This window comes from Miniopterus schreibersii (assembly GCF_964146895.1).
Source record: "Miniopterus schreibersii genome assembly, chromosome: 11".
Taxonomy (NCBI): Eukaryota; Metazoa; Chordata; class Mammalia; order Chiroptera; family Miniopteridae; genus Miniopterus; species Miniopterus schreibersii.
Window position 1 is genome coordinate 43,572,610 of NC_138111.1, and position 16,156 is coordinate 43,588,765.

Genomic DNA, 16,156 nt, shown 5'->3' on the forward strand with positions numbered 1-16,156 from the left:
TAAAAATTATATTAAAAAATTTACTCATTTGTTCACTGAAATAAATTTTAGAATAAATGATTGACCTGTCCAATATGGCTCTTCTCAAAACTCTAATTTCCATAAAATATAAGTAAGAGAATTATAGTGATACACTTAGAAACCAGTATCTTTCTTGAAGCACTGACAGATGGTCCTATCAAGAGGATGGAGAGCGATCTTATTTCCTTAATTAATTAATTTTGTTGTCTCCATGGTTTTCGACTCAGTAAGCAAACAAAAGGTACTATTAACCTACCTATCAAGGTGTCCCTGCAAGGTGGGGGAACAGGTTTGCCGTCAACCTGACAGTTGTTGGGGAAGTTCAGCCACCGACAATCTATTTCCCACCTGCCAGCCAAACTGCCCTGGACCTCACAAAGGAGAGCACTTCCTTTGAGCTAAGACCTTTCCCTTTCCCAAGCACTGTCGTCTATAATCTAAATTTCTTTCTTTGTCATGCATCTAAATCTTATGCAATTAACTTACCTGCAAAAGCAATGCTAGTTCTGATGTAAGAAGAAAGAAAAAAAAAAATTGCTTCACAAGTCAACCCCATGAAGGCAGGACCGATGTCTGCTCCCTTCTTTATCGCCTATCACAATGCCTAGAGCATGATAAATCCTCAATAAGAATTTGATGAAGGAAAGAAGGCAGGCACAAACCAAAATTCAACAAATAGTTCTGTGTTACCAAGGAACCACAGGAACAAAAACTCACACAGGCAAATGGCACAGCAGGGGAGGAAAACATAAAGAGAAGAAGATACAGTAAAGGCGGCAGGGAAAACTCAGTTTGCATACTATCCCTAAATAAAGCAGTTTTTTTCTTTACTTCATAGATTTCTAATTTAATACCTCTACCCATATGCTATCTTAAAGAATAAAATTCACTGGAATAATAGAAAAAAAATCTACCATGAAAGGGTGGCTTCCATAGAATTAAAAATGTGGGGTCCTGCAAGCACTGACAATACGCTAGATAACCATTTAGATGAAGAATACTTTTACACTAGCAGAAGCAAAAATGACTAAAAGCAGGGATCACAAAAATGGCTAATAACTTATCTGGGGCTGAATTAATAACCAATTAGGTTTACAGACAAGTTTTGTGTGTTTTATTGAGATAGCCAAAAACATTTTAAGTGATCTCTAAAAAGTTATTCAATGAGTGCATGTAGGCTATATGTAGGGTTTAATTCAATATTAATCCAAATTACAAAATATTTATAAAGTCAAAAAGTAAGAGTTTTAAAAATTTCTCACTATATATTTTTAATCATTGCTTTTTAGAATCATAGAATCAATATTCAATCTTTACCTAAGCAGTCATCTAAAAGAGTCTACAATAAGTTGTCAGCTCTTTCACTTCAAATTCTTCTATGAGGTACATGATTTTTTAAAAATGAAACAAAACCTATTAATATTTAATCTGTGAATCAGAACAGTGCTTGCTTTAGGAATCAGGGTGGGGGGAGAAGAGGGCAGATAGACTGGGAAGAGGCACAGGAAACTAGGGTGATAAAAATGCCATATCTTTTTAAAAATATTTTTTATCAATTTTTAGAGAGAGAGGAAGGGAGGAGGGAGGGAAAGAGAGAGAGAGATGTGAGAATGAAACATAGATTGGCTGCCTTCTGCATGCCTCCTACTAGGGATTGAGCCTGAAACCCAGGGCATGTGCCCTGACCAGGAATGGAACCGGCTACCTTTCTGTGCATGGGACTATGCTCAACCAACTGAGCCCACACCAGCCATGGTGAAATGTTCCACATCTTGATCAAAGTGTAGGTTATCCTGACACAAGCCCTTCTCACAGACATTCAACTGTGTCACTTCAGACCTGTGTATCTCCTTGTAAATAAAGTATAGCTTCCTAAAAACTAAAAGGCAAAAAAAGTATATAAAATATTTCTGCTTTTTTCTACTATTATAAAACACACATATAGAATGTAATTAATTGCAAACTGAGAATGGATGCTTTATTTTACAATGTCTAAATAACTGGTGTGTGTGTGTGTATATTAGGGGGAAGGATGAATTTTTCCCCAGAAAAGTGAAGCAGTAATTTATTAAAGCTTCTCATAATGATATGTAGCCACAAAGTATGGCAAAACATCTGTAGGAATAATGGCCAAGAACATAATTAAACAAAGATTCTTCAAGTTATTATGTTTTAATAACAAAATGAATCCTTTTTTAATGAAGCCAAATAATTACTGAATTATTTTTCTCTGCTTAAGGGAAAATCTGGTTAGAGGCAAATCCATTCAATTTATTTGCTACTGTATATGTATCACTGAAATGGGATATTATTAGTTGCTATAAAGGGTGAGTTATCTAAACACCAGTTGCCTGTTTACAATGCCAGCAATATAGTACTTTTTCTTTTTGCCAATGGAGTTAATGAGATAAAGCAAATGAATTTAGATACTTACAAAATAATACAACCAATTCAATTTCTTTAGCAGCACAGTTAATTCCAATTGTTTAATTTTAACTTTATATTAGAGCAAAGTACTTAGGATTAAATCAGTGTTTCTACTTACACAGCTCCAAGACACAGTATAATAACTATCGAGTAATCTATACAGATATGCTGTGACTCTGGGGATAATTTCAGTAATCTGTATAACTAAAATCATTTAAATTGCTATTCAAATGATGATAAATTATTAATAGACTATGAAGTTTTACATGTGGCCAGAAATTTAAATTATATAAGCCTTCAATAAATGTATTATCTTGAAAAAGCAGTTATGGAAAATAGGTTCATCAACTTAAGTAAGATGAAGAGAAGTTGGAGAAAGTCCAGGAATGAGTAATAGAAATTACTAAATGACTGGGAAATGACTTAACCAAGAAAGCTTAAAATAATTTGGGTTAGTAGGGAATGGAAGGCTGGGGTGAGAATTAATAACAGTCTTTATTCAACTAGACAAAGTAATATTATGCAAACAGACTTCAGTACTATCTGCCCACTGAGAAAAGGGTCTAAGAAGATAAATTCAAGCCACAAATAGAACAGCTGTATTTAAGTATCAAGAAAATTTTCCTTTGCTATTTCAAGACTTTAGAGCCTAATAACAAAGATGACTATAAAACCCGTATCTCTGAAAAAGTCAATAAAAATTACCAGAAACAGCCATTCTTCTAACACGCGTGCAGCATACGTATGGCATGTCCATACATGCTCACTCTTCCCACTTCAATGGACACTGAGCTACTAGTCAGTCAGGACAAAGAGGGTAGCTCTGATTTGCTCTAAATAGAAGTCTATCAGCTTATAAGGGCTGTACATAAGAAAAATGAACCATCATAGTCTCTGCAGAAATGGCTTTGACTAATGTCAACACAAGTCTTTTAAGAAAATAAACAGGCATTACCTGTGTGTCTATTTCTAAAATCAGCCCTAGGAAAAAGGAAGGGCAAAGTAATTGTTTTTCATGGATAGGAAAACATGTGTTAAGTGTTCATGGAATTAATTTCTCATATGCAGGTTTGATACTGGTATTGAGTTTGAAGAATTTTGATGAACAATTCTTTCTGCTACAAAAGAGTCCAGGAGAGATGATTCTCAAACTATGTTCCATATAACCTTAGAAGTTCCACAAGAACATCTCAGGAGTGGCTGTCAGAGGACAAGGCCCATGTCCTCTCCCCTCCATACACATGATAACTCAGTCAGAAGAGCTCAGTTTTTGCATTAATGTATTCCTTCAATACATATGGAGTACCTGCTACTTGTCCAGCACTTACTAGCCCCATGAAAGAAGACCTTGTAAAAAAGAATTATTTGTTAAACAAATAAGACAAATAAGTCCCACTCCCAGAAGAAATACATCATCAACCCCATGCACATACATTTAGTAAGTACTGCCTCAGAGTATACTTCTCAGGCTGTCAAGGAGAAATGTCTACTATGCAAAGCATGTGATTTAAATTCTTTGAGCCTCAGTTTCCTCGCTTGTAAAAAGGGGATAATACCACTTACTTTGCAGGGTTTTAAAAGCTTTAGAAATTATAAGCCAAACATCAACACAGGGAATGGCACACAAAATGTGCTCAGTAGATGACAGCTACTATTATTATGATTCATTGCTTCAACTGGATTTCTGACAAAGTAAAATAGTGGGCAACTCCAAAATGAGAGTTATTACTGAAAAATTAAATAGCTTATATTGCCTGACCAGTAGCAACCTATTACCCTACCTCATCTCTCACCACTCATCCCTCCCACTCTCTCCTCCAGCCATTTCAACTCTCAGTTCCACAAGCCCACCAGGTTCTCCATCATGCCAGGTCTTAACACATCTTTCTCTCAGGAAACAGTTCCTTTTATTCTCCCACTGGTTACATCTATTCTTCAAACATTAGCTTAAAAATCGTCTAGAAAGACCTCCTTGACCAGATTAGACTATAAATCAATATTTTTATTTGGACCTTAGAGTTTCTCTTTCTTTCAGATACTGAAGACAAAAAGGTTTGGCTAAAAATTGTGATCTATTATATACTGAGAGTGTATTTACAGCACAGATAAAGAGTTCCTATGAGGCATATGAAAAGATGCTCAATGTCACTAATCATCAGAAAAATGCAAATTAAAACCACACAAAGATATTGCATCACACATATCAGAATGGCTACCATCAATAAAACAACAAACAACAAGTGTTGGCAAGGATGTGGAGAAAAGGAAACCCTTGTACACTGTGGTGGGAATGCAGATTGTTGCAGCCACTATGGAAAACAGTATGGGAGTTCCTCAAAAAATTAAAAATAGAACTGTTATGACCTAGCAATTTCACTTCTGGGTATATATCCAAAGAAACTCAAAGCAATAATTTTAAAAAATATGCTCCTCCCTATGTTCATTATATTGTTATTCACAATAGCCCATATATGAAAGCAATACAAGTGTCCATCAGTAGACAAATGGATAAAAAAGTTGTGGTACAAATATACAATGGAATATTACTTGGCCATGAAAAGGAATGAAATCTTACCATTTGCAAGACAGCATGAATAGACCTATAGGATATTATGCTAAGTGAAAGAAGTCCCAGTCAGACAAAGAAAGACAAGTATCATATGATTTCACTCATATGTGGAATCTAAAGAGCAAAATAAATGAACAAACAAAATAGAAACAGAATAATTGATACAGAGAACAGACTGATTGTTTTCAGAGTGTAGAGATTTTGGGGGGCTGGGTGAAAAAAAAGTGAACGGATTAAGAACTAAAAATTGGTAATCACAAAATTGTCCCCAGGATATAAAGTATAGCTTAGGGAATATAGTTAATAAAAATGTAATAACTACGTATGGTGCCAGAGAGTACTTGAAATATCAGGGACCACTTTGTGAAGTAAATGACTGTCTAACTACTATGATGTACACCTGAAACTAATTTAGTATAATATTGAATGTAAACTGCAACTGAAAACTAAAATTTAAAAAAATTCCTATGATTTGCTTAAGTAAAGAGGGCAGGTGCTCTGTTTAAATTATGTTCCAACTTGTTCAAATTAGATGTAAACATAAGTCATATTTCTTGAGCTGAATAAAATACTGGAGATATTCCTCATCTTTAGTGAAAAATATCCTGGCATTTTCTGTAATCACTAGGTGAGTACACTGGGTTTTCATAGAGGGTGGAAAAGACCAATACTGCCCCTGCTGGTCAAACCAAGTTGGTGTCCATTCTGACCTAAAGCCTAAGCCTCCCTACTTCTCAATCCAGAGGCATACAAAAAAGGACCAAAGGTTTTTGCTTAGTAAAGGAAATGAAGGCAACTGGTTTTAAGACTAAAATAAATACAGGATGAGTTACTTGAGAGTGAGGGCAAAAACAGAAGACCACAGGCCATATCTTATATAAAAGGGGATAAAAAAAAACACCAGTATTAGACTCAGATAATATTGGTACTACTGCTATCAATAATAGCATTGATAACAGAAATAAAAATATTTATTAAAAGTGTATTATATACCAGATACTGTCCTAAATTATTTAATATTTATAGCTAAATATAAGCTATATATTATTATTCCTATTTTATATATGAGGAAATTGAGTGTTGGAAAAGTTAATAATTCAATTAAAATCATATAAGTAGAAAGAACCAGAGCCAGGACTTGAACCCATACCTTCTTCGATGACTATCACTCCTAACCTCTACAAAACCCGCTTTTCTTGATGAAGCCCTCAAAAAAATATAATAAAATAAAAGGGGAAGCTCAAAAGCCAAGGAAGAAGAAAGATATATGATAGTCAACACTATCAAGTGTCAAAGAAAAATCCGGAAAGATCCTAGAAAATATTTTTGGATTTGGCCCTGCCCAAAGGGCACAGTATCCATAGATAGCATCCAAATTTCACAGGATTAAAAAGTGGTTAGATAAAAGGGAAATGTAGACCAGTGTAGACTTCTCTAGCAAGACTATTGGCAGTGGAGAAATATATAAAGAAATGTGCCAACGGAAGAGGGAAAAGAATGAATGGACTAGGGAAAAGAGAGGTGTAAAGATCCCACAATGGGTCATTTTTCTCAACCTCCCACAAGAGGTTCTGGGCAACACTGCTCCACATCCCTCACTTCCTAGACCTCTCATCAACGTGCATAGATTCCCTGATTTCCCTTGAACTCTTCCATGCGTTTCTCTATCAGAAATACCCTCTTCCAGTTTGTTTTTCTTGTCAACTCCAAATTTCTTTCAGCACACAGCTCAGAGATGATTCCTCAGGAAAGATATTACTTATTTCCAAGAACAATTTCCATCTTTACTCTGAGGCACTTTATATCCAATTCTATAACAGTATCTAACTCCCTCAAAATTTAAATATATCTTTTTATTGATTTTTTTTTTTTTTTTTTTTTTTAGAGGGAAGAAAGGAGAAGGAGAGAAAGAGAGAGAAACATCAATGATGAGAGAGTCATTGATCGGCTGCAGCCCGCAACGTGGGCATGTGCCCTGACCGGGAATCGAACTCCGATCGCCTGGATCCTAGGTCGACGCTCAACCTCTGAGCTACGCCCAGCAGGGCAACTCCCTCAAAATTTAGCTTCTTATAGTCAGGTATCATGTCAAATTACCTTTGAAACTCCAGCATTTAACACAATGCCTGGCATATCCTCTTAAAATATGGTATCCCAAACAATGATCTAACACTGGATGAGAAAATGTTATTAAAATCACATAACAGAATCATAAAATATGACCACTCAATTATTTAAATAATGGAGCTCTTATTTTTGCAAATATTCAGTATAGTCAACTAAAGGGAATTCATATTAGATTGGTACAGCAAAATTCATTTCAATTGTAGATCAGCATGTTCCTCTGAAATACCTTACACTTTATGCAGGATACTAAAAACTAGCAGTTCTGGTTTAAAAAATAAATATGCTTGTCAAGAGCTAAATCACTATCTCTTGTTTTTTTTTACAAAAAGGTACTCAACTGGAATTCATTTAAAAATGAAACCCCATCTTTTAGGATATCTGCCACAGTCTTAATTATGAGAACACTGTCCCCTTAGGGAACCACGCCAATAGGAATCAAATCCCAAGTAAGAGCAAACCAGAGAAAAACATCTTTGTTTCTGTTGATTATATGAGATAATGGTCTCAAATGAAAGGAGTTCTCTTCATGTCTATCAAAGCTAGGATGCTCAGAGAGCAAACCTCTTGACCCTGAACAGAAAGGCAAGATAAACACAAGAATGACAGAGTGCACTTCCTCAGGCTTCGCTCTCCAAAGGGACCATTTAAGATACTATTGATCAAATTTTGATCCAATAATGTTCTATTATGGATTTAACATATCATAGGCAAACTTCCCCCCCCCCCCCAATCACTATTCATTGTTTCCACCAAAAATGTTTTTCATGGGTATACTACTATCACGGTTTCTTTCTGGTTATGATGATATACTACATCACAGGAACATGGCAAACAGAAGTGAGGACAGAAATGACCCACTGTTGAAGCTGTGGTCTAATATGAGGATCACGAGAGGCTCATATAAAACTTTAACTCCTAAAATCTATTTCCTAAAGGATGTGGCATCATTTTAAAGATACCCTAGGATCTATTGGAGAAGATGTATTTAAAATGTATCCTTCTTGAAGACTTCTTTTTGCATAGAACCTAAATGACAATTTTGGTTGGCTCTGTTTCCCAAACAAAATGTCATTTATTCTTTTGACCACAGGGATAATAAGCTCACTCTCCAGGATATATCATAACTTATGTAGAAATGCTAAATATGTGATACAATCAAAAATAAATAATATAGCCAGATAGCTACTCCATTCATTTCAATAATTCAAATTATATATAGTCATTGCCTAAATAGGGAATTTATATAAAAACAAAAGTTCTTATCTAAATACAATCTTAAAATGAGCTTTTATCACATTAAAAGAGATTTCAGTGTCCCAGTTATATACCAAAGACCCTCTAAAAACAGACTGAGTCCCTGGGAAGGAAAATGTAAAGACCACAGTGTCTGATAATAAAAGAATTAAAACAAAGTTGGCAGATTCTATGGGAAAAAAATCTTTCTTTGGACTCAGATAAAATCTCTTCAACCCCAGGGTTCCACTGTACCTGGGATGCTATGTTTAGAAGAAGCACTATACAGACAACACACTTGCCCACTTTGAAAGAAAAGATGTGTGTCCCTTCCAAGGAGGGAAGATAGGCAGAGACGTAGAGAGAGGAGGAACCATAATTGAGAGGCAGTCAAAACAGAAACTCGAAAGGGAGAAAACAGTCTTGGAGCCCTGGTTATAGGTTGTTTAGGACTTATTTTCAATGCCAGCAGCATCTGTAAAATAACTGAAGCTCAAGATTAAAAATAAAAGTTAGGACTTTTGTCTAGGTTCTACTTTACAAAGAATCTAAACAGGCCAGCTAGGGAAAGAATAGAATAATAAGAAGGCATTTCCCCTTTTTCCTCTTCTGGATTTTTAATTCAGTTCTAGGATAAGCAGGATCAGAAGACCTCTTAGATTTACACATAAAATGACCAATTTGAAGAAAAATGTATAAGAAACTCAACAGTTCATTTCTGGTCATAGCTTATATATAGAGAACCATCAGGCAAAAAAAAAAAAAAAAAGTCTTCTTAAAAAGATTATAGGATAGGTAACATTAAAATTTTAGTTTCTAATCAAGATATTGAACTTGAATATTTTTACAGATTTTAGTGAGTTAGGCAACAATGCCTATATTTGGAAGTTGAGATACTATGGTGTTTTATGAAATAATAAAAAAACAGCAAAAGATAGAAATTTTGATAAAGTATTATATAAAAAGTCCTGAACCATTATCTAAGGAAAGGTGATAAGTTGGTTCTTGAGATCATAGGGAATAAATGAAAAAACCATAGAATAATGGTTTCAACATTTTATTTGGTACTTATTATAAAGTGAAATTAGGATCCTTAAGGATTTGAAGAAACAGAACTACATATTGTGATCTTAAATTTTTTTTCTTGTTTCTCAACATTCCAATACATATAATTTTATATATCTCAACATTTTAAAAAATATGAGCTATAGGCTTTCTCTTTACATCAAAGTGGTCAAAGCAAGGACACAATGAAAAGTTTAATCAATAGAAGTAAATACCTTTGACATCAATGCCATGATTTCAATATCCATCATGGGTCAGTGACAAAAGCTAGAAGACTTTAAAGGTATTCTACTACAGTTTAAAAATTCAAGATGCCATTAGCACATTAACAATACAAAGATTATAGACAAGTTAGAGCAATAAGAAATTACTATAGCACTAATCTCATCAGCTATAGGCAATTTACAATCACAGTGACACCATCAGAATGCACCAAGGAGTTTCAATCATAACACTGTTCTAGTGAAAAAGAATTTCAGAGGAGAAAAAAATCCTTCTAAATAAGTCTGAAAGGACAACTAAATGGGCATCTCCAGACAAATATCACATTAATCCATTAAGGGAAATAAAACACTTCGTTGACAAGAAGAAAATGAGAGTTCTCAGCTTCTTTGCTTGGTATAAGGGGATGTAAGGTATCACCTGCCTTGAATGTCCAAGAGGAAAGAGATAAATTGAGGAGCTGAAAAATATGCCCCTGGGGATGAGCCATACGGCATAGCACAATGTTTCCCAAAGTGTGGTCCACATGTACATGAGATTATTTTTTATGAGGACATGAACAAAGTGTGTATATGTATAATCCTCTATTTATGGCTGGTGATACTGATTTTTCTCTTCTGGTAGCAATTTAACTTTTGGTTTTCAATATATGTATCTAATATAAAAAGTGATTCTATATCAGAAGCAAGCAGAACCCCTTCACCAACTCCATGCCATGAGGTGACTGGCCTCCACGACTTTGGTGCAAGATTAGAGGTTTATCTTTTGATTTAATTTCTGCACTGAGGAAGACCAAACACAGGTGATGTTGATACCACATGAAAATGAGAAGGAATAAGTGAATTAGTACAAGAAAGACCCAACTGCCTTCCCCTACTCAGCTCCTAGGAGCCAAGCATTTATCTGTTAGGCAGGAAGCTAGAGAAGTCTTCTTTAAAAAAATGTAATCAGCCCAAGAGGAAAAACAAAGATACTAAACATCAGATGGTTCCCAGTTAAAAAACCTAAAAGATAACCCTATATCGCAGTCAACAAGACATACTCATGCATTCAAACCAGCTTTTTATTCTCAGAATTTTAAATATGAATAAATATCCACAGATTATCAGACATCTGAGAAAAGTTTCTAAATTGAATGACAAAGACAAAAAAATGTAGCTTGAAAAAATCTGACTATATAAAAATGAGAAAAATGTCAACAACTTAAAAAATTACTATCTTCAGAGAGTGATAAAAAGATATAATCAAGAAATAAAGTATGATACTGTGAAAAGGTGCAGGAAATTTTTTAAAAGCTCTCAAAAATTATAACTATGATAACAGAAATAAAAAGTAATAGATAAGTTGGAAGATGAAATTGAAAGTAGAAGAAAGTCCAAAATGTGAAAAAGGAGAAGGAAGAGAAGAGGTAATCATAAATGAAAACACTGAAGAAAATTTGCCAGAACTGAAGAACATGAATGTTCAGATTGAACAAGGCGACCAAGGCTCCAGAACAATGTATGAAAATAGGCCCACATCAAGACACAACATCATAAATTTCAAGAAACTAGGATTTAAAACATTCTATAAATTTGCAGAGAGAAAAATAAATCACAAAGGATCAGAAATCAGAATGGTGTTTGACTTTTCCATAGCAATCCTGCAAACCAGAAGATAATGGAGCAATCCTTTCAAAATTGTGAAGGAAATTATTTCCAACACAAAACTCTATACCCATTCAACTACCAAACAACTGATAAATAAATTCTCTCTCAGGCACATAAGAGCTCAAATGTTTACCATGAATTTAAGACACTGATTCAGGGAACAGAAAAGCCAACTTAAGAAAATCCCATGATGATGGCAAAAGGAGACCCCAGGAGGGGAGCTGAGCAAAGAGCATTGAATCCAGACTGGAGCAGGTCAGAATGCTCTGAGAGGCTCCTTGTGGAAAACATCTGATCACTAAATCCAGTAAACACGTTTTGTAGGAAAGGAAGATAAGCATAGCTCACTACATGGCTAGATTTAAATAGCATTCATACATATGTGTGTGTGTATGTGGGAATATATATGTATCATGGGAATATAAGCACTGAGTAATGGTCTACCAAAATTAAAATATACTATTAGGCTGAAACATATGAAATTGTTGTTTTCATAGATCTAAAATGCATATAGTTCAACCTACTATACTAGGAGCATAAGGGATGGAAAGTGTGTGTGCGCGCGCATGTGTATGCACACATGCACATGCATGTGGTAGGGGCTAGAAAGAGGGGTGTAATAAGATAATGCTTAAAGCTAAAATAATAAGAAAACAGTAAAATAAATAATATTTTTAAAAAACATATATATATCAAAATAATAGGTAGAAAGAGGCAAAAGTAGCTGCCTCCGAGGAAAGGTTCATGGGATTAGAGAGAGGTTGAGGACCGTTTTGTTTTTTTTTAATAACAATCTTGCTGAACTATTTGACTCTTTACACTACTATATAAGACCTGTAGTAATCATCTGATGATATCTAAATTCAATAAAAAGTTTTTTTAAAAGGAGAAAAGGTAGGGAGGGAAAAGGGAGGGAGGGAGGGAAGGAGAAAGAAGAGAGTCCAGGAGAGAGGGGCAGATATGTGTCCTACAGACATTTTAATGTCTCAAGAGGGCATTTTCTGGGGATAGGAATGAGATGTCTACCATATTACTGTCAGATAGACACTTTCAAGGCCATTCTTCTTCCACAAATGAGACAAAAACCCAATCAGAGTGAATGTAATTATTCAGCATTTGCTTACTATTGACAGATTCTCGTTGTTATATATAACTTAACAAGGTCCTAATCCCTGTCCACTTGCTCTTTGGGTGATATGTCATAACCTACCCTTTCCTGAGTAATGTTCCGAGTCCTGAAATTGGTGATATCAATAATAGAGGCTTTTAAAACACCATTTTAGGTGGACTCATTTTTTAATGGTAAAAAAAAAGATAAGAAAGATAAGAAACACAATAGATCAAAACATATGAAACTGTTGTTTTTATAGATCACAATTACATATAGTTTAACTAATAAACTAGTTTAACTAATAAACTGTGTGTGTGTGAGAGAGAGAGAGAGAGAGAGAGTGTGTGTGTGGTAGAGACCAGAAAGGGGTGTGTGCTAAGATTAAAAAGAAAAAGACTTCAGATGTCTATTTGCCCTGAGACTCAAAGACCCTTTGTGATCTATCCCTCTCCCTGCCAAGTCCACTTCTATCTCCTGAAAAGAATATAACCTTGAATCCATCTGTCTATCATTTAGGAAAAGATATCCCTCTCCCTAACTACTTATTTATAATTGTGAAAGCAACATTTGCTAAAGGTTCTCCTTGATAGTAAGAAATTACAGGCAAATCTCAAATTTCAAAATACTTTGTGACATGATCTTTCTCACTTTCTCACCACTCTTCAGAAGAAATGACAGGCCAATGTGTTCACAATCCACATGCAGAACTATTAACTGGCATGAATAGCATTATTTTGTCAGTATCTTTCCAAAACAAGCCAAGTGTCGAGTATGAATAAGCCCTGTAGTAAACATGTGATGAGGAATTCATTCTCAGTTTTTTAAATGGAATGAATCAGATCTCCAGACCTTTATGATAACTTAATTTCCATTAAACAGTATTTATCAGTCACCCAGGCACTTACTAAAATATCAAAAAGGCAAAATCTCTGCTTACAAGGTACATCCATCTTCTCCTTTGTTAACTGCTGCCATAAGCCAATTATATAAAAATATGGTTGCTGACATTTCAATATGGAAAAAACAGTAAGTTGTGATAAAGAACAGGGAGGAGAGAAGAGAAGGTGAAAGCCTACTTAGGGCGGTAAAGTCAGAAACACATGTTCTCTTTAAGAGTTAAGGGTCTCTTTCAGAACAGGAATTGTAGTTGGAGTATTTGTCTTTGTATCCCCACAGTCTAGTACAAAAGGAACCTAGAATATCCAAGAAATGCTCAAGAAACATTTGCTGACTTCACCTATGAAGTGAATTAGGCCTATCTTAGCACCCACTGTGCCAGAAAGTATAACGCAGATCCTCCGTGAACACACAGCCATGTTGAAGAGTCTGCACAGTGAAAGGCGCGGCGTCTTCCCTGCGAAGAGCGGCTCCTTACCTGTTGCTGCACTGGCACTTGCTGTACCACCTGTGTAGGCACTGCTGCTTGACTAGCCACAGATGTCTGTAAAGTCACTGTCGAGCCTGTGTCCGACCCAGTCTCTGATGTCTGCATGATGGTCTCTGAAATATATTAAAATAGAAATAAAGTTTAAAATGCTCCCTTTGCATGACCAGCGGCATTACATTTGTTCTCAATATCCTGTACTGAGACTAACTTTCAACTCTCAGAATACTTCTTACCCCAACATGCTGTCATGACAGTCCTTGCATATTAATAGTTATTTTGACTACTTTTTAAAGAAATACATAAAATTTAGTAATCCACATTTTTAAAAATCTCCATTAGTACCTCTTATTATCTTGAGGTTATAGAGGTTGAACTTCATTGAAATGTACCTTCCTTAGTTAGGTTTCATCTGTTATAAATTGTTTTAACTATTCATGAACTATAGCTCAAAATTATGTCAAGATACTGTATGCAAATATATCATAAACCATACTTTCTAGACTCTTTTAGAAACTATTAGGATGTCACCAAAAGTGTACAATTTAGGAGAAACTACTTCTAAGGTCCTTTCCAACTTTCAGACTTGATATTCACTGATCTAAAAAAATTAGTATATAATCAAAAACTAATTGATATACCCTAAACTTAGCCAAAGATGACTAATTTTCTCATGCTGTTATAGGTACTAAATTCAAAGTTCAATTATATTCTTACACAAAGATAGGCAAACATTAAGACTCTAATATTTTGAAAGGTGGGTAAGACCACTATTATATAAATGAGATTTATAAACAAAGACAGGAAATATTATCTTTTGTCATTCACAATTCAAAATGTCATATTTTTCAGTTCTCTATCTGCCCTACTGACACAGGATTAAACTTTACAGCACGTACTCTAACAAGTGTGGGTCCTCAGACTTCCTGGCCTTGGCATTCCCTTGTGCAACTTATACAGTCAATAGAATAAACATTAATTTCTTTGCTATTGAGCAGCGACAAGAATTCTAATTCTCTTTCCTATGGGAAAAACAATATTTAACTGGTAGCCTAAGAAAAATACTGCATATGGTTTAAGCCTGTGAACAATATGGTGAACATTAATTTTCCCTAAGAAAAATCTGAAAGCATATTCAGCTCTTTCAACTAGAAAATTAACCCCTCTCAGCATCTTTTGTTACAGCACGACCTCTTCCAAATCCCACTTCCCCCAAACCTTTTCTATCATTTCATTCAGTTTTGTAAATGGACCTCTGAGACATCAAATCTACTCTTATTTTATAAATGAGGAAACTAAAGCCCAAAGAGGTTAAGAGACTTGCTCAAGGTGACAGGAACAGGCATGGGATTAGGACTCTTCACTTTGAATCTGTGCTTATTTTTCCTTCTAGACCTTGACATTGGCATCACTTTAGGTGATTATTCTTATTCTTGTGTTAGTCAAAACCCTAAAGCAGCATAATAAACCTTAGCACATACAAAAGATATAGCAGTAACAGCTAACACTGAGTGTTTAACATATGCTAAGGACTCTTCTAAATGCTTTACATGTTAATTCATAAATAAATTAACCCATGTAACAATCCAATATTGTTGGTATGACTATAATCTCCACTTACAGATGAGGAACCTCAAGCACACAGAGTGAAGGTGCCTAGGGGCTTCAACAGAAGGAATGTGATGGAGACTATGGCTACTATCCCATTTATTTGAATGAGCTAATGTTCAGCTCCAAAAAATTGTGAATTTGTGGGAAGACTAAGCTATAGCTGCCAGTTCTTCCAGTTTTCCAAAAGAAGCTAACAATTCAGATTTTTATTGAAGTATCTCAAATGGTGGCTCATTAACAAAACAAAACAAAACAAAACAAAACAAAACAAAACAAAACAAAACAAAATGTAGCATTGATCTCCATGCATGGCCTGTGCACACACACACCCCCCTTTGTGTAGCATTAAAGCCATGGATATGCCTGAAAATGTTTGAGAACAAGACTTCACTTCATAAAACTCTTGCCTAATTAAGATTTCTGAAAGACCATGGTTTTCAAAATTTGGGGGAAGGGATACAAAAATTAGGAACCCTATCTGTGCCTCTTCTTTATTCCATCAGAGAGGGAAAAAATACCTCCCCCCTCAAAAAAAGCAAAAGCCATTGCTTTTATATTGATGCATTACTTATATAGACTCTCTCTGTCACTTATGTTACAGCAGAGGAGCTATTAGTGAGAGAAAGGTGATGCCTTTCTGTAGGGCAGGAGGAACGAACCAGATGTTAGAGATCTTCAGTGAGGCTTTCTTAGCCCTTCTTCCCAATTGCAACTTGGGCGGTGGCCTCTGTCAGCAG

At 35.1% G+C, this 16,156-nt stretch overlaps 1 protein-coding gene across 4 annotated transcripts in view; it reads right to left on the reverse strand.

Annotated features, from left to right (window-relative positions):
• Nucleotides 1–16,156, reverse strand: part of RFX3 (regulatory factor X3) — a 252,404-nt gene that overhangs the window by 119,785 nt on the left and 116,463 nt on the right. For all 4 annotated transcript variants that reach the window (XM_081150809.1, XM_081150810.1, XM_081150808.1 and 1 more), the window contains exon 2: nt 13,800–13,924. In XM_081150809.1, coding sequence (XP_081006935.1) covers nt 13,800–13,916 — 117 coding nt within the window. In that variant the 5' untranslated portion in view covers nt 13,917–13,924. The remainder of the gene's footprint in view (nt 1–13,799; nt 13,925–16,156) is intronic.